Raw genomic sequence first — 21,565 nt, forward strand, 5'->3', positions numbered from 1 at the left:
CTGCCGGGCAGGGCGGGCGGGAGGCGGGATGATGCAGCACGGAGGGGCCCGCGGAGAGGCTGCGGCGGCGGCTGACGTGAGCCCGGCCCCACCGTGAGGGGCCGCGGGGGGAGGCTCAGCGCCGCCGCTCCTCGGGCGCTCCCTTGGCCGGAGGTGCCTCCCTGGAGCGTTTCGGGAACAAAGAGGGCTAATAAACAGCGTTTATTCGTCACTGGAAAGCGTGGTTTGTATTAAGCGCCTTGTTATCCAGAAGCAGCGTGGTTTTTTAGGCCTCTACTCCGTGTGGCCTCAGGGCTGCAGGGGAAGCCCTCGGGCCCCTCGCCGCCCCTGCCCGGCTCCCAGCGCCGCCGGGAGCTCCGGCCCGGCTCGGGGAAGGGCAGGGAAGCGCTCCCGGGAAAAGGAGGAGCTCCCGGGGCCGCAGGGCTCGGGGCGCAGCGTTACAGAGCCAGGACAGCCCTGGGAACCGGCGTCGAGCTGCAGGCAATACCCGCTTTTTAATGAGTAACACCAGAACTTCAGGTTACCTCAGATTTTAAGACATCCCTCCCTCCCTTTCTTAAAGTTTTTGGTTACTCGTTGGGGTTTTTATGTTTGTTTTGGGGTAGTTTGTAGTGGTTGTGTTTTGGGAATTTTTGTTTGTGTTGCGTTTTGGTTGGTTGGTTTTTACTACAATGTTTTAAAACATTTCTTTGAAATTTACAGCATGGTTTAATATAGAGTGCAGCTTTACTGATAGCCCTAGGCTAGTGTAATTACAGCAACTCTACGCTTTTGCTCCCCTTTCTCCTCGGGTTGTTTTAAACATTTGAAAAGTTCCTAAGAATTTATAAAGCATTCCTGTAACCTGTCAGAGGCAGGAGTTTGGGATGCCCCTCTTAACAGCAGAAGTATGCTGGTTTTAAAAACTGGTAATTTAGGTACACTAAAAAGTATTAATTGGACTTTATACATACTGGACTTTCTACATATTGGACTTCAGGAGGAGATGCCATTTGCAGAAATAAAAAGATTCCAAGGAAAATTCATTTCTCACACCAGTATAATCTACATGATGCAGTGCACCTTTCCCTCACACAAATTCTTTGTATCACGTTATTAGACTTAATAAATGCCAAAAATGCATAAGGTGGCTAAAAAGATCTAGAATTACAAGAGTGTTGTTCTCTTTCTGGCACTAAAAGCAATATCAAATAAGTGATGTGTGTGTTAAAATTAACACCCCTGAGCAGGACAGTGGCATTCACTGCTCTGAGCACATCTGCAGTGTCTATACCACACCTTCAGCTGCTCCTGTCCACCACAATCCCTGTTCTTCTGCTCATGTGCTTTACCACCTCCCATCCTATTTCATCTTTTTTGTTCTCTGTCATCTTTCGTTCCATGCCAAACCAAACCAAACCAAACCCATACCTGTATTTAGTACAAAACTCTTAGTTTTGCATGATACAAGTGAAACCTGCCAACTCCTTCCAGCCAGGATAATGGGACTCATTTTTTAAAGCTTCAGCACTGCAGGGCAATACACTCAAATACTGCTCTTGTTCTTTAAATTCCTTCTCTTTTGGGGAAAGAATGGTCACATAACATCATAAAGGGTGCATTTTGTTTTCCAGGAAACTAGATTTAGATGGTCTTATTATTTTTGTTCCTTGGGGGGATGGGGGGGGGGCATAATTTTTAGCCTGAACTACAGGTTATGTCATAACATTTTAGATCTCAAGTCAGGAGAGAATTGACTTCATACTTTGCAGCTTTCTTGGCTGGTACTGTGGGAAGGTTACCTTCTTTTACCTAATCTCTTAACTTTTATTTTATTAACAGATTCTCTCTGTAAGCCAGGCAGTCTTGGAGCAGTAATTAGTAGAAAAGACAAGCTTTATACATATCAGTAAGTTATTTGCAAGCTAACGGGCGAGGAGTAGGAGAGAAAGCTTTACAAAGCATATAGTCATGCATAATAAAAGCCCTAAAGTAAACAACCATTAAGTGTTGCTGCCCAGACCTTTCCGAGTTCTACTTTTCCTGAAAGAAGTACAAAGAAATCCCTGAAGCGTTATGATCCACCTCTTAAAGGAGTTGCCAAGATGTATCACCTTGCCCTAATTGGAAGCTCTGAAAGTACCCGTTTGTATTTGAAGGACTAGTCCACGTTTTCAGCCAGGCTGAAGGTTTTATAAAGCACAGCATTGTTTAAGTTGAAAATTTATGAAGTCTAATGAATGTAGGTTGTCAGGTTTTTGTTGCATGTAAATAATGTGTGTACATTAGATTCGCTGAACTGGGTGTGCACGAAGGCCACCTGCAATACCCCATCCCCATTCCACAGACAGCTCTCACTGGGGACAATTCAGCCACAAGACTAAAAGGCAACTTCGAGCCTTTTAAAAGCAAGGGTTTTTGATTACCAGGAGAAGATTGGGATGAACACTGCAGGGAAATGCTGGACAGCACCTGAAAGCTTTGTACTGAAACAATTTTAAAGAACAAGTTCATTGGTTGCAAAACTTCTACCTAGGAAGCTGTGAAAGTGAAACATTCTCATTGTGTGTGTGCAAACCAGGTGGTTCTCAGATTCCCTGTGCAAACACATGCAAATGTTTTTTTCTCTCTATTCCAGCATATTCCTTGTGTCTACCTTTCTTATGCTCTCCCTGATGCACATTCATGCCATCTTAGACAAACCCATCTGACACTATTCAAAAGCAGTTTGTTCACATCTAAGAGCATAACTTCAAAACTGCAGGTAACAAAAAATTTAAATTATTCCAGGTCTCTGTTAAACAAAAGATGACATGGTATGTGTTTCCTGCATAGGAACTGCAACCACTTGCTTAGTAAAAACTTGTACCCAACCTTTTCATGTGAAAGAGCAGTTCAGAAACAGGACTTCATGTTTATTCAGCTTTTGAAGGCTGCCCTTATCTCAACAGGTTAGATATGCATCCCAGATTAAAGCAACCAAACCACATCTTTTAAGCATCATGTAAGACAAGCGAGTTAACTGCAGCCAAATCCATATTTTTGAGAACTACATAAGCACCAGAGCAGTGGTTTAAAAAAAGCAAGCTACCAATCAGCTGGCTGTATTAACAAACAAGAGAAAATCCCTTCCCAGCACAACAGGCCCACCATACTATGCAGATATTAAAAGCACTTTACAGTTTTGATGGACAGAAACCTGGCCTAAGCAGTTGAGAACTGTGCATTTCATGCAGTCTAAGGTAAAAACAATGTATTAAGTAACTTGGCCCTGATAGAATTTGTCAGGCCTTGCCCTGCTTGACAAGCCTGTGTGTGGCCTGCAGTTTCTCAGGCATGGTGCTGCAAAGAAAGGAAGTGTTACACAAAAGCTGCATTCTCTCTGCTGTTTGCCCCATCCCTTCTTTGCACAGGATCTTCTGCCCTTGTCTGTGTGTACACAGACCAGGGCAAAGCTCCAGTTTCTGCACACCAGTAGTCAGGACTTCTGGAAAACAGCTATTCCAGTCATTTGTACATGTAAGCTATTGCTTACATTCCTCTTCTATAATTATATTGCTACAGAGACTATTTTTTAAGATGTGGAGAATTTTGGAACCACTTATAAACAAGCCAGCATATTTATAAACAAAGCATTTTATTAATAAAATGTTTACACCTTTTTTTTTTTTGCACAATACATCAGACTGGTAGTGATTTAGCATGTTATTACACTACAAAAGTTTATTATGAATGCTTAGGCTGAAAAGGCTGTTTACATTATGTCAAATCAACATTTCTTTATTTGCATTCTATGCACTATATGGGAGTGTAACGACTCAAACAAAAGGGAGAGAACAAAAGCCTGGTTTTCCTCATTAGCATCTACAAACCAACAATACAGACAAACCTGTACACGCTCTCAGGACCAGCCCAAGAGAAGACTAAAAAAAGTCTCAAAACATTCATAAGCTTGGGAATTCATCACTACAATATTTCATCACTAGTAATCTGACTACACTTCATGCAGTGAAGCAATGGGTGGGAATTTGTGCAGTTTACAGTGCTGCAAGTGCTCCGTAACTTTGAGCGGCTTAAGTTGGTTTTAGTAAGAGATAATATAGTAAAAAGGCACAGACCTTTCAACCCTTGTAACAGGTTAACCCATCCTAGAATGAAAAGGCAGAATGTTGTTATGAGTGACAAGAATTGCTGATACAAAGGTTAACCTTTACACATTTTACAGGCAAACATTTACTACGCTGCAAGAGCTCTATGCATATCAGGTTATTTTTGTATCCTGAACACACAAATGCAATTTCTCATACAGAAAAAAACCTTTCTTTTCTTCATTGTCCTCAGTGTGGGGGATACAAATGGGAAGTTTGCCAGGAAGTCTTAAGCATCTTAGCTACAGAAATGCAATCCATTTCTGTGCCTTAAATCAATTAACTGCCATCACAGAGTCAGTGTTGGATACACAATTTCAGAAAGAGGAAGTCCAAGAAATAAACTTAAAATACAGAAGAGTGGACTAGAGGCTGACAATAACTTGCTCCTCCAGGTGAATGTGCTTTTAGCCTTCATTACGTGGTAAAATACAGTCATGGCCCAGGTCTCAGCTGCTGTGACAGTTTCATAAGGCTGTGGTAATGAATTATCCTTTTGCTCACAAATATTTGCTGCCGTGACAAATACTTCTAGAACTTTGTGGTAAAAGAGACACTCACCACCTATCCTTGTCTAAATCCCATAAGGAAACAAAGAACAAATTGCCAAGAAAACATAATGGATTTAATAGGAATTACATACTGTAATGTGAGTAACAGTGAGGCAAGATAGTAGCAGTGAATCTATCAAGGTGTCAGAGTTACAGAATATTCAAGTGCAACAACTGGATGGAATATTACACCCACAGGGATGAAGAGTATGACAGAAGAGTGGTCTGTGTCCTTCAACATTTGAAAAAGTTGGTTTGTTCAACAATACGTATGTGAAAACATCAACACGAGCAAAGCAAAGAAAACCCCAACCTTCTTAAAAGAAAATCTTTACAAAGGTAATTAGCTCCTTAAATAAAATTTATACTTAGTGTTTAAGCAAAAATTTAGGAATATCAATTTACAGGTTGATGTAACAGGAACAGCAAAATTGTTTCTTTTAAGAAGTCTTGATTCTACACCAAGAAAACTCATCCTACTGCCTCGATTCTTCATGTAAAATAGGGAGTAATTCTCAGCCATTAGAACTTTTCTAAGTATTTGTGAATAGCTCTTTAGAGCATGTACACTCTAACAAGACTATGTTAAAAATTCAGGGTTGGGTGGAAGGAAGAAAAGAAGAACATAAGAACATTTTGACATGTCAGAGGCTAAGCTCATCAGTATTCTTGGATTTCAGGATAGTCTTATATCCTTGAAAGATTTGTATCTGTGACACTTTAGGGATAAAGTCTGGTAATACTTCTTCAATTCTTTCCAAGTCATGCATTTTTGACAGTAGCTGAGCAAGAAGTGGTTTGCATTCAGACTTTTGAGACCTCCAGAATATCAAAAGGGATTTTTCAGAAACAAACATTAGTGTCAGAAGGCCTAGGATAATTTTAGGGAACTACGTTTTGGCACCTGAATTTTTGTATGATATACAAAAATGCATTTTCAAGCATATTCCTTTTGACAAGCTGGAGCCATATGACTCAGAGGAAAGCTAACATGACTATTTTAATACTAGAACCTGTATTTCCATCTTACATTGGTAATTCACACCATCATCATAGTTCTGTAAATCTTCTGTCACCTACCATCACTAGGCTGTGATCTATTACCAGAGATGGGATCTGAACAGGAAACACCAACAGTTTTCTATACAGATTTTTTTTTCAGATTTTTAGAGACTTAATTCCAAGTATACAATTCTTCTGCTTTGAGTAACTGACTTGTGATGTACAAACCCTCTCAGGTGGCTGTACAATGACTCCCTGCTAGAAAGTTAGGAAAGTTTGTCCTTTTCTCTCAGCTATGAACCAAAAAGCCATTTTTAGAGGCTGTAACTACTCAGGAGTGATACGTGAAGCCTTTTTACAAAATGAGCAGTCAGTGTAGAAGTTGAAGCCAGTGAATTATGCAGGCTCTCCTCGTTTTGGAGATGATTTTGCCCTGCTTGTCTGTGGCTATTGCTGCTGAGTGAGGTTCACTCCAGGGTGAGCAGCTCCACACTCCAGTTCTGACAGCTTCTGTCCTGTAAATCATCCATTCCTGTGCAGATTGCTGACACAGCTCACCACAAATAGCCTACATCATCCTTAACACACACTAAAGACTGTTTCACAAGCAAGTAATTCAAACATCACTGCTAAAGCTTCCTTTTCCAACTAGTAATGTGTTATACTGGAACTAAACACTAGTGTGAAGGAATAATTTAACCTTAACAGTGAAAAAAAAAAATCTTGCTGAGGCCAACTTTTAAACCATTCAAGATTTTCACCATGAATTACTTTTTGATAATCAAAATGAAGCTTTAACCAAGATTGTAGCTCTCCCTCAACCAGGTTGAAGGATTAGACTTCCAAATCAATAAGTAGGTCCTGTCTCTTCTCCTCTTACTCTCTTCCCAAGCAAGTAAGCAATCCTTCTTGAGCAGGCTGGTAGCATTAAATGTAAAGCAACACATCAAAGACTCCAGTCTGCATAAAACATCCCTCTAAACCATTAACTGTCTGATCTTAAAGGAAGGGTCTCACTGATGTCAGCAGGGATCTGGAGTGCAGCGATTTGTGGGACCTAAAATAAAGTCTTTACCTTCACAGTAACAGCAAAAGTTGTTAGAATTGTCTTAAAACTTTTCAAAGCACCTATAACAATTTTCAGTAGTATGATTACTAAATGCTTAAATGTCAGCTTCCAAATTTCACCTAGTTGGGTACTTGATATACCAGTTTTCAGCACGTGTATAAAATATCCTGCAAAACTACCTGCAGCACAGATTGAGAACCTGGCAAGTCAGCTAAGTGACTGTTTCAAGAGAGGGTCAGGTAAGATACCTTCCAAAACCTGGAGAGCACATTCATGTTCCTCCAAAGCTTAAGAATGAAATATTTATCAAATTTAATTTTTGTTCAATTCTATAACTTTCATGAGAAAGGACTGGAGGTGTTCAGAAGTTGCAATAGTCATACTTTTTCAGCTTAAAATGCTCTTGATCAATGATATAACATACACCTCATTACATTTTTACATACATGACACTTTGCCCTTTCAAACATGTTCTGCAGAAATTAATCTGTGCAATGTGCTCTGGGATGACCCTGCTTGAGCAGGGAGGTTGAACCAGATTACTCACTGTGGTCCCTTTCAACCTGAACCATTCTGAGATTGTGTAATCCCCTTTGACAGTATCTGAAAGTTGAGTCTCTCTGATGAGCTCCACTCATTAGACAGAAAGACAGGGTGGAATAAAACTTTAATCCTGAGCTTTTTTAACAATTTACCAGGAAAAAAGTTATTAAAAATTTGGCTGGAATGGTTGATAATCTGCACTCCAAACACTCCAATACCAATGTATCTCCAAATAGAGAAGCTATGTTAGGACAAAATATAATCAATTCCAGCAAGCCTAGTGCAAGATCAAAGCAGCTGACCTAACAAATTATTAATACAAAAGAAACCACTTTTCTCTACCAAAAATGAAACAATGAGCATGTGCATCTCATGCAGGGAAGATTGCATTCCAGCGTTCAGCAGGGCCAGTGATCAATAAACACTTATCTGGACTCAGAAGAACTTACATCAACTGTCTGTCTTTTTAAATAGTCAAATATTAAGAAGCAGCCTCACTCCAGGGCTGGCAGTTTGGACAATCTGGAACACTGGCTGTTACACTTTACCTGCAGCAATTCAAGATCAGAACTGCAGAAAGAGTAGGGTGCATACCCATGAAGTTGGATTTCTTGGGCTCTCTAGAAGCATGGAGCCTGTGGGCCTATGGCAAAGAAGGCAGAATTGGCAATGCAGGCAGGGTAAAGAAAAGGCATGACAAAAATGTAGTCACCAAATATCACTAAACTCACTGACCTGTCCAAAAACCTCAATGCACCAGTTTGCCTGTTCTGCTCCAGCTCGCCAAGAATTTTCAGTAACACAAATGAATGTGAAGTACAAGTCCTTTCATTTCTTACAATTTCCTTCAGAGAAAATACTTGAGATGATAGAAAACCAGATTGAAAAAAAAAAGAATAAGCATCATCATGAGCTCAGTTGGATACTAAAGCTAACCAGCATATTTTAGTATATACTCAAGTCTATTAAGCTCTTTTTCTTCAAAAGTATAAAAGTTTCTCACTAGTGCTGGTAAGAAACAAAAAGTAAAAATAAATAAAATAGCACAAACAGGTATGGTCAACCTATAGTTTCATTGAAAGCCTACTACAACCCATACAGAATAAGCTAAACACTGATTTGCTAAAAACCCTCACAGATGAAAAACCCCAGGAACCAAGAGGTAATGATCTACATTACCACATGTCTTAAGGTTATTTCCTATGTGTATTTTTGTGCCTAAAATAGGAAAGACTGGGTGCACCCCAGATGAAAGCTTGTTCAACAGACAGACCTCGTGCTGCCCCAACAGGATGTTCTATTGGCCCTTTCAAATGTCATTGAAAGAGAAATAATTTCATCTGCCTCTGGATGAACTCACAGTGACAATACCTAAAATGCAGGAAAAAAACCCTGATGGAGATTCCCCAAGAGTTGATCCATAGGTGTGGAATAGAAGGAGTGTAGAAGACTCTATTATTTTTTACTGTTTTTACATAATTTATAACACTTTAAACACTGGTCTCATAAATATAATATGAACACTTTACACATGCCAAGCAATAAAAAGCTTTCCCCAAAACCTTGTAGGTCTTATCAGAATCACTGGCAGCATCTGTTTACAGCATCTCTTTTTAGTCAGTAACGATTTCATTTAGTCAGATCTACAAGTAATTTTCTTTAACCAATATCTTGATATAAAAAAAACTTGTAACAACAAAAAGATGCCTGTAAGCATACCAGTTTGCCTTAAAGTGATTACAGTCAGCATGAAAAAGAAGATTGTCTGTGGTTTAAGATCTGTTGCTTTTGTCCCCACCCCCAGTGCAGATCATCCTTAAATAAAAAGTGCAAATGGGATTTGGGGACTGGATGGACTGATTTGCCTACTATTTGTCTTCAGTTGCTTATTCTGTAGCCATCTCATATCAACTGACCCATCATACTTTGGAGTAGCTACACCAAAATTTAAAATAAGGCTCACTGAAGAAAAGGAAGAAATGACATCTAACTTCCAGACTCCTCCTAACCCAATCTCCCACAAAAGTGCTCATTTCCCTTTTTACAAAAAACCTCCCAAAACCTTGTTTACAAAACTATGAAAACATTTCTACCATCCACGTAGTCACCTTCCGATCAAGCAAGGCCAAAGAAGTGAAGATGGATTCCCTTAGAATGCAAGAGACACTGCACGCCGTGGAAGCCAGCAGGCTGCCCTGACCACTGCAGTCCTTTCTGCGCGCGCACAGGTGTCCGATGAGCCGGTCCCTTCTTGGGGACCCCGGGCGTATGAACACCAGCAGATAAAGATCTAAGACTGATATATAAACCCAACGTCAACTATTAACTTCCAAGACCACCTACTGTATAAAGTTTGACTTTCTAAGGGGTCAGTCAACAGCAGCTGCGCTTTGTCACCGATGGCTGTCGTCGAAGTTTGAAGCCCTTCCCACTGGACGCGGGGTTGGTGTCAGTGGATGGAATTCTGCGACCTACAAGGAGGCAGGAAAAAGGAATATATAGGAAATGTTAGACTTGAAACTAATTCTAAGCATCCGGGGTATGCTCTGTATACAAAAACGTGCCTTCAATTAGCTGTAGGTCACTAGGGATGACATTCCTGCCCAGCAGGATGGCAGCAACAGTCTGTGTTATGTCTGTAAGAGGGACGGCTGCACAAAAGGACAGCAGAGGCAGTTTGAAGTCAATTTAGCAGCAGTTACACTTCAGATTCATCCAGACCTGGACAGCTAAGCTGTAAAAGCACTTGGAGAATACTTTGCAGGATGCAATACCATCTGGAATAGCTTGAGAACAACCGTCTTGACCTGGATTTCCACAGATTACCTGCATCGGGCTTAACAAAGGAGTGCTTGTAGAGAGAGCTGCTTTACTCATCTCATCAGTCTTTAAAATGGACTGTTCCTGGTTGAGCATTCTCTTCTGAGGAGGATTTATCATTTTTTTCCCCCCCATAATTTATTCAAGATCAATTTTAGAGAGCAACTATTAAGTCAATAAATCAGGAAGCCAATCTACAGCACATAGTTTTGACATCAGCTTCAAAAGATTCAGCTGCTTCTATAGACTATTTTTTTCCCTTCTATAGACTATTTTTTTCCCTAGTTAATACTCTTTTCACAAACAGGCTGTCACACCTGCACATTGGTGCTGCTACTTGACACATATCCTCCAAATAATATTGCGCAGAATTCACTTTGGAATACTGTCTGCTTTTTATTCACACATATAAAAAGTATCATTGTTGTCCTCACCACAAATGGGACAGAAAAGATTTGCAATTTAATATAAAAAAACCCCAAGGTACTACAAACATACTTGAGGAAAATTTACATACAGTAGTTGCTATTCCCCATGCAGTAGTCTGGCATTTATGAATTTTTGTATTTTTAAAAATACATTTTTTTAGCTTAAGTACAAGCACTTAATTTCTTTTCTCAGATGTATAAAGTCTGGATCATCCTCATGACATTTCCTTCCTCTTCCATAACCTTGGAAGTACTAATTGGAACATTCAATAACAGACATGGTAAGATGACACTGACTTCTGACAGGAGTACCCGGCCTGCTATTTATCCAGCAGCATCACAGTATGCTGAAAACCTCTAGAAGGAATGTTTAGAGGTCATTAGGTGACCAGAAATTCATGCAGCTCATTTTGCAGTTTGTAGTCATGTCAGATTGTACTGACTTTAGTATAAAGTCTGTAAATTTTCACCCAAACAGCACAAAGAGTAATAGAGAAATCAAATTTCTACTCAAGTTTATTACAGAAGAAAGTATTGTTTAAATACTTACTAATTAAACTGTTTAAATACTTACTAATTTCTATAAAGAGTTCATTAATGTTTATTGCATTTTTCGCACTTGTCTCTACAAATATTGCATGAATGGAATCTGCATAGTCTTTAGCATCTTTTTCCATGACTTCTCTGGGAAAAAAGAAAGAAAACAAAGAAAAATTCATGAATGCAAAAGAACCCCATTACTCAAAACCTTAAGGGACAAATAAAGTTTTTAAGTGTCTCCTATAATGAATATTTTACCTGTTTAGCATCACAGTGCTCCCTCAAGCTGAAGCTGATGCTCATTCCTTACTCTGTCTCCCTGCCTTGAGGTATGAGCACAGTCATGAACTACCCAAGGCCTTAATCCATCTGACAACTCGGCAGTGATTTTGTCTGGAGTGCTCTAAGCTTAGGCCTGAAATTAATCCTTCTGGTGTGTAATTCACCCCACCAGCTTTCTACGTCCAAAGCATTATTTCCAATCACGCTGTGCATTTCTTATGACTATTTACAAAACCAAAGTATCTCCCTACACTGCACAAATCATCAGCACAGCATTTACTTTGCATGAATAAAAAAGGAATATTTTTATACTGAGCACACAGAGATGTACAAGTTATTCTACACCCCAAAGAAGGCAAGTCGATGATTTTGTATCTTTCCTTAAACAAAATGAAAATTACAAACCCCAGTAGCTGTAGGGAGGTCTGGACTTTATGTTTTATCACTTCATGTACAATTTCTACAACACAGGCTACCATCAGTAATGAGGGGCTTTAGGATATCAAGAGCACAGACTTCTAACAGTGACTCAAATATTGCCTCTGACTATAGTACAAGGAATCTTCCTCATTAGCTTGAAGAGCAATGTTTACACTTACGATGCCAGCTGAGCACGTGAGATGTGAATTCTGCTCTAAATAATTTTACACTCTATTTCCTTCAAAAGACATGCTACTTCTAATGAAAGTTATTAGAGCTCACTAGATAACTTCTAGGTATTAACAATTTGTAAAACCATACTGAGAGCAACTTTTGCAGTGGTTCTTTAAACATATAACCAGCTGTCTCCTTTGAGACACCAGCTGTAGTGCCTTTTCCAGCAAAACCTAAACCCAAGAAGTTTACACACACCTTCTTTCTGAATTTTGGCTTACTTAACCAGGACATCAATAAAAAAGGCCTTCTTTTGTTTTTAGTACATGCCTTCCTGAAAGTTTGGCTGTTCATAAAGTTTCTCTAGAGCTTTTCCCGCTCCCTGCAACTATTTTGGCCACAGCCAATTCCACCCCAATATTTAAGCAGGGAAGGAAGGCACCTGAACAAGCAAGTTAGAAAAACCTGCACAATGCTTTCCAACAGGCTTGGTATTTTTCCTAAGAAAATGAGGTGCTACAGACTGACAGGGGCACTTCTTGTAAAGTGAGGTAAACAGCTTCTATTACACTATAGCTTCACAGGCAGTTTAGGTTTGTGTAACTTGGCACTGCCACCAGAAAAGGTAATCCTGTCTCCCTGTAAACTGCTCATTCCTAACTCTGCTATCCCCACACTGTTATGCCAACAAGTGTTCATGGTGTGAGAAAGATAAATATACTTGGATCAGGTTTTTTTTTTTTTTTTTAAGGGTTAGTTTTAATCTGGATCCATTTTACAGCCCAATTTACTGCCCAATCGCACGTGTACTCACACCAGCACAGGGGAGGAAGTGGGTGAGACCATCCAAGGGCAGACTAACCACATATTCTGACAGCAGAAGCAGCTCAAACCCCATGTCCTCTGACAGCAGAAACAGCTCAAACCCCATGTGAAACTACAACACTACAGCAGAACAGCTTAAATTGTTCTATACCTTTCAGCTGCTCTAAAATCTTAAAATATTTAATGCTAGGGCTTAAGGAAAACCCTTAAAATTGACTGCAGCTATTTACCTGACATCATTAAGATCACACTTATTTCCTGCAATAGCTACAACAATGTTGGGAGGTCCATGCTGGCGAAGCTCTTTAACCCAGTTCTTTAGCGTTGAGAAAGTTTCCTAATGTGGGGGAAAAAAAAAAAGAAAGAAGATGGAAGGAATTAAGAAATTAAGAGTCAGAACTGGCCCAAGACACAAATAAAAACCCCAGAATTATAATGCTGGGTCAAGATCAAGTTTCTTACCTCTTTTGTGATGTCATACACTATAATGGCTGCTGCTGACCCTCGGTAATACATTGGGGCTAAAGCACGAAACTGGAAGAAAACAAACATAAACCTGATCTTCCACTGACCTCCAGAACCTCACTATCATTAGTATTACTGTTGAAAAAAGGGAAAACCAAGATCACAGCAGTGAAAAACTTTCCTTTACAGTTCCAACTAGTCTGTGCAGTAGAGCACATAGTCTCCCAGGAAGGCATTGTTCTCCTAAGGACAGGCAATAAATCGTGGGGAGCTCAGCAGCACCTACTGCAAACAGCAGGAAGGCAAACTTGATCTTATTTTGCCTAGATTAGAACCTCTCCCTTAACAGACTGTCTACACAAACATGCATGTGCTCGACTTTAAACACCAAACAAGGGCAAAAATGCAGGGAGAAGCAAGGTCAACTTTGACTAAGACAAAAATGTTAAGAAAACTAGCATATATTAATTTTGATCTGAAATGTTCAGAAGCTGCTGTCAACTTCTAGCCCCATGGATCAATCATCAGTCTTAAATGCTAGAAATGTTGATTTCTTCAGAATCTAACTTAGGGCTTTAAGGATTTTGCTTCAGTTTTCCCCTCAAACTTAGAAGCATGTTTAAACCAAAAAACTGCAAAAGCCCACAGCTATGTGCCCTGTTAGAAGCAGAGCTTTAAGGAACACACTACATAAAAGGCTGCAGTAATTTTCTTGTAATTTTCAGAAATTAAATTTACAGCAGGTCTATTTGCTTTGCAGGGCCTGTGCCTTTGAGTGGACAGAACCTTATGAATCTGGTGCTAAAATAAAGTGATAAAGTACACAATCAAGTTGCATCAAAAATATCAATGACGCATTCTTAAGAACAGTGGGATATTCTGCCAACTTTAAAAAAGCCAAGACAACTAATCTAGCAACCAGAACTCTCCTTCAAAGTGCAGAGTAAACTGCATGTATTGGTTTCATGTAAGCATTATGATTTAGAGCTTTTGTGCATCTTATTACTCAGGGCAAAAATAATGAATTGGATACAGTTTTTCATAAAGGCTTATTCATTTCTAATAAAATACCAATTTCCTTTTGCTTAGTACTGTTCAACTGAGAGCAATATAATAAATCATAAAAATCTTGCTATAAAGCAGAATTCCAGACCATTTACATTTGGCTCTAAAGTTCTGTTTTGAAAATAGGATTTTGAATGCAAAGTTCAGAATATAAAAATATTTAATAGTGGGAAAGGGAAACATGGGCAGGCATTCAGTTCACATTGGGACATAATCCCTCTCTTCCTTCTAAGTACTAAAATATAAAGGGAAACATATTTGGTAAACCACCACTTGGACTGGTTGCAACCTGGCTTTTTGATTATTTCACTATTTACATTGGGAATAAACCAACTTTCACTTGCTGATTTTGTATTACTCTCATTTCCTGTCTGCTAACACTTAGATACTTTTTTCCACCTAAGAACAGTCAGCAGATAAAATATATTAACAAAACAGATGTTACCAGAAACACTGGATTTTCCTTTTGCAACTTTCCCAAAGACTTCAGATTGCCCCCCAGCCTCCAATTTGTGTTTTGAGAGAATTGTTAATGTAATTATGCTTAATGTAACTATGCAGAGAAACCCAAAACTGTTAGGTAAGAAGGCAAAAATCCTAATTACTGCAAGTGACCTCCTATCAATTAAACTTACTGTAGAAGAAATAAGAGAAGGAATAAGGTATGTGTGTAAATGAGGTGTGTGCACGACTTGGTGCACATTTCCAGCTCTGGAACAAGGCTATCCAGCCACCCCAAAGCCACTGAGAGCAGGGGGGTGCCCAGGGCAGTGCAGCACTATTTGCAGCTGGGCTTTTGAAATGGGAAACAGCAAATACTCCTCAAGAAGCCAGGACTGTGAATTCCATGCATTCCACATCATAGCTCAGCAGAGACATTTCAGTTCCAAGAATGGTGTGGACATTTTTAGTATTCCAGATCTATTCCACAGAGGGAATCCCTTCCATAATTCATTGGCAGATATGTTGCATGACCAGAAAACTGTGCTACAGATTTCAGGGCCAGGCAGGTGTACAGCCCATTTGTGACAGCAGTGACAATGCTGTCCTGCTCTGGAGAAAGGAACCTTTGTGAGGATACTGAATCATTTCAGAGTAAACAACCCTGCTCACGTTTCACTGATTTCCTTGGTTATATTGGGGTCTCAAGTGACTTCTCTCAGGTGTGGAATATAAACTTCATAGGTGTCACAGCTCCTGGGTCAGAGTTCTGGTAAGACACCTTTCCTTTTTTGATTCCATAAAGATATCGAGCAATTTTATGGAAGAAAATTAAAGAGGTGTCTCTGAGAGTCCAAAAATAGACCAAGAACATGCTGGTCATGTACAGAGATGCTTCCTCAGATTAGATGTGCTGAAGCCAAATTACAGGGTCCTCCCATTGCTTGCACAGTTAAAGTGAACAGGATGGAATGCTAAAACGTAATGGATGTTTCCTGCCAAATAGTGGCAGGCATGTTTATAAAGCTTTTCATTTAAGAGTACCAACCTCTAAAAATTCATACTCTACCTCTCAGAATATCACTTTGGAGCAATAACATTCCAGAATGGGCTACGATGTTCACTTAAGACAAAGTATTTACAGCAAATGCTGACTGACTGCTGGGAAAGGAAGGGCTCAGGATATTTTTGATAACACAGATACCATTGGACATATTCCTGGGAAACATCCCTGACAACTCCAGTTTGCTTTATATGGTGCTGTTGGAAGGAAATAAATTGTCATTCAAAACTGACAGCACTAAATCACAATACAAATACACTTGAGTTACTTCCTAGCCATCAAGGCTGTTATCAAGCCAAAAAGCTGGCAACTCAGTTCCACCAGGAATCCTAAAGGTCAAGTGCCTGTGGATAGGGATGACTGAGGCTTTACAAAGTGTTTGTTTTGTTTGTTATTATTGGGGGGGTTGTTTTGTTGGTTTGTTTTTTTTGTTTGGGCTGTTTCTCAAGCCAATCCTGAAAAGCAGCACAGCTGTATTTGCCAATTGTTATCCTAAAGTTATAAGCCAGCCTTTGTCCCAGTTACCTCACATCCTAAATAAACTCATTTTGAGTAATTGGCAGCTGCCAGTAGTTCACTTGCAGTCAAAAAACAGCAAGAATAAGCACTGTTAATACAGCTACTGGAATTTCTACCACTCTTACTAGTAATCCATAAGCAAGCAAGTTCCCTAGCAAAGTCTTCCTTTTAATTCCAAGTAAAAATCATGTAAATAAATTAGCTGGGATTTCATCTGATTAGTCATTTTCTTCAAAGCTTTTGTTGCCTCCCCTCAGAACTATGCATGCTGCAGAGATCAAAACCCCAAACTACCAAATTAAAACTTAAATTTCAAAAGAGATTCCTCACACGGCTTCTAACACCATCAGATTTGATCAGTAAAACTTTACAAAAGAATAAAACAGTAGTTATCACCTGTAAGGCTGCTTGAAACTCAGCTTTGGAAAGCCTAAATCTACATCCTACTCACATTTACAATCCCAACAGTGAAGCAAACAGAATGTGTTAGCAGTTGTATATTTTTCCAGAATCAAGGCCTTACTTATACTATCAAACATGGTAATTCATCTCACTTTGATTCTTGTGTTGCTGCACTGACTGCAAATATTGCAGTTGAAGGTTTAAAACTCAGCTAGAAATGGTACTAGAGAGAGCTGCTGGCTTCCCTCCACACCAGCCTGGTTTGCTGTGGAAAGACCATTCCCTTTCGGTGAACCTAAATCCAGACTATTGTTTCATAAACTCCTCTTAGGTAATCTTCCTTACCTTTACACTTAAATCATGACATCAATGAAAAATAAAAACATATCTACAGCACCCACATCTTGATAGGAATCTGCACAGAAACAAGTGTTCTAATACATGTTTGTAAAACCAGATCACTTTGTGACTTCCAGGGGCAGAGTTGAAAACAACCCAAGCTCTGGCCCAAACTTTCTCCCCAAATATTAATTTTACTGACCCGCTCCTGTCCAGCTGTATCCCAAATCAGGAATTTATGCAGCTCATTTTGATACTGTACAGTCTTGGTCATAAATGAGGCTCTGAAAAAAAAGACACAGTTCATGCTTTTTGAGAATATAAATACATCCTTAGAACATTCGTTACCAGCATGAGCTTTCAAGAAAGTTCACATTCCAATAAAAGTGAGCCTAATTGCATTTCAACACCATCAATTAGCTGATGTATTTCTGCAATGAGTGAAAAAACCAAAGTGATAGGATATCTCTTGTAAAGCACAGCAGAGACTTTCACTTCCTTTAAGACTGCTGCAAATTATGCATCAAATCTGAATTCTCTGGTCAATATGGAAACAGCTTCCTAAAGCATAGATTCTCACTGAATTTATCTTACTTGGTTCTATAAACCAAAACATCCCTGTACAGTCAATCTGAACTGAAAAGTTGTGTTTCTGTAATTCACATCACAACTAAACCATCCCCAGTGGTACTCGACAAGAGGCTAAATGCTTCTCAAAATCCTTTGACAACTGGGTCAACAAAACCCTCCAAACTGGAGTTATCCTTGATGACTTCTGGTAGAAATAACGTCGGTTTTGTTATTAAATTTCCCAGCTGCTTCTTCCAGCCAAGTAGGCACTATAACTTGTTTGATATTCCTTTTTGATGCTATAATGAATATTCTGCAATACCTAGAAGTATAACCTGGTTAAATCTGCCCTCACCATCCTGAGGGGAGAAAAGTTGCAGAATTCTGACAAGGCTTCTGCAGCTGCCCATATCAGAAATTGAGCAATGAACACTGACAACAACAAAGTGTGATTGCTCAGCTGATTCTAAGAGGAATGAACACAGGACAGGAAACAAGATTGTATCTCATGAACTCAAAGACCCAGGGAATAAAGTTGAAACATTCTCAGCTTTAGTTTTGCAAGATACTCAAAAAGCTCTTCTAATCCTTACTTTGTCCTTTCCACCTACTATTCTCAATTGGGAACTAAAAGCAAGGCATAAGAAAAGGTAAAAATTAATTTACTTTAAGTTTTTAGACTGTGTATCTTGTTGGAGCTTTACATAATCCCTACATTTGGGCAAGTTTTGATTCTTTTATATAGCAAATTAGCAAAATAACCAGTCTTCAGAGCAGTGAATGATTTTAAGGCTGGTAAAAGATAGATTTTCAGTCTGTCACTTCAAGCAGCTACAATGATCTCAGTACTGTCAATAAACCTCTGTCAACAGAGAAATTTAAACAAAAGTACACTTCTACAGAACATTTTGCAGTTCAATGTCTGTACTTATACTCAAAAAAAGGGGGGGGGGGCGTGTAAGAAAAAAGAGAGATCACAGAGACCCCAATTTTTCAGAAGGGCAGGATGAGACACAGCTGATCTTTATCAGCAGGATCTTTTTTGGTAGAAGCTGTAGCAGAGGCTGTGTGACACCACACCTGAGACAGGAAGTTGTGCTGACACTCCCACACACCTCTTGGCATCAAGCAAAGCCTGTCCTCCCCTAAGCCAAAAATTGATTCTGATCAAAGCAGCTCAAAAGACACTTGCCAAAAAAAAAAAAAAAAGACAGCAAAAGTAATAAAAAGATCTAACCACTCCAAGAATTCCTGATGCTTGCCCTTCCTTGTATCCATTCAAAGATTTGAGATCAATAATGTTGCTACTCTGAGGCTCAAATTTCAAATATCCCCCTTACCTATGAGACCAACTGCAAAAACAGTTTCATCAGTTAGATTTGTGTGTGCATTGCATACAGATGTGTAACAATTTAACTAATTAATGGCAAGACCTACCTGAATTAGTATGTTAACCACCCTCAAAAACCTAGGAGACTTAGAGTACTTGAGTCTTAAAAAAAATGAATTGGAAACCATGGAGTTGCATAATGATTAGAATTTGAAATTTAAGGGTTGTGCAGGAGAAAAGCATGCTGCTCCTTTAGAAGAAGCATCTGTAGTGTAATTTATTCATTGTTAGCTTAGATTAACAATATAAAAATAGGTCCAGACCTTACATATGAAAATGGAAGCTGCAGGAGTGCTGAGAGCACTCCTACGTGTCCTGAGGTAGCTCACAAGTTTAATTAAGGCTGCAGTTATGTTTATTACCACATTCAGCTGCCACACACGAAGAACTCCCAAGTGATCTATTCAGGTAATTTCATTTTATTCTTGCAAAAATCACATTTAATTCATTTAGTTTCTTACCCTATTGTTGGGTTGATGTTGGGATCAAAACTATCTTCAACAAATCTCCACACAATACTTGATTTGCCCACACCAGTGTCCTAAGAAAAGAACAGAAACAATTAACAGTGGTATTAATTACTACAGACAGAGGATTCTTTTTGTCCTCAAATCCTGCAGTACACTGCACTGAGTAACACAATCCTGCAGAGAATCTCAGAGAAGTTGTGAAATACTACAGGTATTACAATAAGTTAGTAGAAAATGAAAGGTCTGTAACGAGCTACAGTCTTCTAAACAAAATTGTCAAGTTTTTTTTGAAGAACCACAAAAATCTGCATTTACACTTACTATTACTCAAACTTTGGGCTTTTTTTACAAAGCTATGCACACCTTCCAATGGAACAGCAGTGGGAAAAGATCACTTTTGGTAAAACACACAGCAATTGAGTACAGCTTACCAGGATAGAGGACCAGTGGAGAACATGAAATTATACAAGTGTGACACATGCATTCAACCTCTGACTAATGCTGTCCCACCCTGCTTAATGAAAGACTTGAAATTTCTTCTGTGACACACCTGAAACATGTTACTAATGCAACTCCACAGTGCTAAAAATGGTGAAAGAGGAAACAAACCATGAAAACTCTGGATTGTGTATCTTTGCACCATCGACTCCATGGTTAAAAAGCAAAAGATATAGAGAAGTCCCATTTAGAAGTGAAATTAAACTTTTAGTGATAAAATGCTTCTCAGTAGAAGCTGGACATTTGAAATTGAATTTTATTTAAGATGTGTGAAGACAAACTTTTTGCTTTACATTTCCTGAGTCATAAAACCTTTAAGAAATAAACCCCTGAGGAATTGCTTCACTGAAAATAAAATTTTACATCATTCATGCTTTTTTCCCCAAACCTCCTGAATACTTCAGTAATTTGGGTACACTATGTACAACTATGTTCATCTTACCAAGCTATTTTCCTCTCGACAAAAAGCACATTATCATAGCTCTGTATCTTACACTGTTTGCAGTCTCATTAATCAGAGCAAATCTTAGAAAGATAAACACAGATGTGGTTCCTGGCTCAGGGAATTCAAGGACAAGTTTTCCTGGGTGCTTATTCTCCTTTTCTTCTGTGACAAAAGGTCTCTCAGGCCAGGCGAACACAAACAGTAGTTACCCCAAATACCTTCACAACACGAAGGGCACGCAAACACATAATCTTCCTCTCTGAAGGGCAAGGTGGCCATTTAAAAGCAGAAATCAACTCTGAACAGAGGGTTTCGATGCCGGTGGTGACACCTCCACCTGTTCACTGTGGGGCTCTCCAACCAAACCAAGCCAACAAGCAGCTTCATACCCTTCAAATTTTTAAACTTCACTTCGCTCCACGTCTCCTCCTTCCACCACCTGCAAGATTTTTCCTCCATATGTTCCTACAATTTAAGTTCAGGCCCCTCCCTCTCTCCCACCAGTTTGATTTCAGGTGCTTATTTATTCTGGGGACTCCAAACCCGAAAGGGCCTGGGAGGAAGAGGGAAGCAGGCATTGGATATTCATGCTTCCTCTCTTATTTTTTAAAAAGGAGAACAGGGCAGTAAAAGGAGCGATATTGACCCCTGCCAGACGCCTCCCTTGCAGAGGGGAAGACGCGTCCGCCCGCTCCCCTCAGAGGGACGGGGCGAGGGCCAGGCAGCGCCCGGGGAGAGCGCCCCACGCTCGGCACCTCTCCGGGCTCTGGCAGAGGTTCTCCGGGCTCTGAAAGCTTTCCGCCATCGCCACAGAGCCATTCCAGTCTCTGACAGGGATTCTCCGCCATCACCGGAGGCTTCCCAGTGCTCTGACAAGAGGCTCCCCGCCACCACAGAGCTTTTCCAGCCAGCCTCTCATTCCGCTCCCACCCTCTCTCCCGCCGCCCAGCACTTACCCCCAGAAGGCAAACTTTCAGCTCCCTCAGAGCCATGGCCGGGCAGGCAGCGCCTTCAGCGAGCGCCTGAGACGCGGCCCAGCACGATCATCGCCGTCCCCGCGGCGGCCGCCCCCCGCCCGCCCCGGTTACCCGCACACCGCGCTCCTCCTCAGGCTGCG

General features: G+C 40.0%; 1 protein-coding gene across 3 annotated transcripts; it reads right to left on the reverse strand.

Annotated features, from left to right (window-relative positions):
• Nucleotides 1-3,599: 3,599 nt before the first annotated feature.
• RAB22A (RAB22A, member RAS oncogene family) lies at nucleotides 3,600-21,540 on the reverse strand. Of its 3 annotated transcripts, XM_059862505.1 has the most exons (8): nucleotides 21,405-21,526; nucleotides 20,667-20,887; nucleotides 19,497-19,576; nucleotides 17,278-17,359; nucleotides 13,244-13,315; nucleotides 13,012-13,118; nucleotides 11,115-11,224; nucleotides 3,600-9,763 (listed from the first exon to the last, which is right to left on the reverse strand). In XM_059862505.1, the coding sequence occupies exons 2-8, from the start codon at nucleotides 20,694-20,696 to the stop codon at nucleotides 9,666-9,668; spliced, it is 579 nt and encodes a 192-aa protein (XP_059718488.1). In that variant the 5' UTR covers nucleotides 20,697-20,887; nucleotides 21,405-21,526; the 3' UTR covers nucleotides 3,600-9,665. The 3 variants fall into 3 exon arrangements, with proteins under 3 accessions (XP_059718488.1, XP_059718486.1, XP_059718487.1); XM_059862503.1 differs by lacking the exon at nucleotides 20,667-20,887 and having other exon boundaries at nucleotides 21,405-21,540; XM_059862504.1 differs by lacking the exon at nucleotides 21,405-21,526 and having other exon boundaries at nucleotides 20,667-21,160.
• Between the last annotated feature and the right edge of the window lie 25 nt (nucleotides 21,541-21,565).

This window comes from Haemorhous mexicanus, chromosome 18, assembly GCF_027477595.1.
Source record: "Haemorhous mexicanus isolate bHaeMex1 chromosome 18, bHaeMex1.pri, whole genome shotgun sequence".
Classification (NCBI taxonomy): domain Eukaryota; kingdom Metazoa; phylum Chordata; class Aves; order Passeriformes; family Fringillidae; genus Haemorhous; species Haemorhous mexicanus.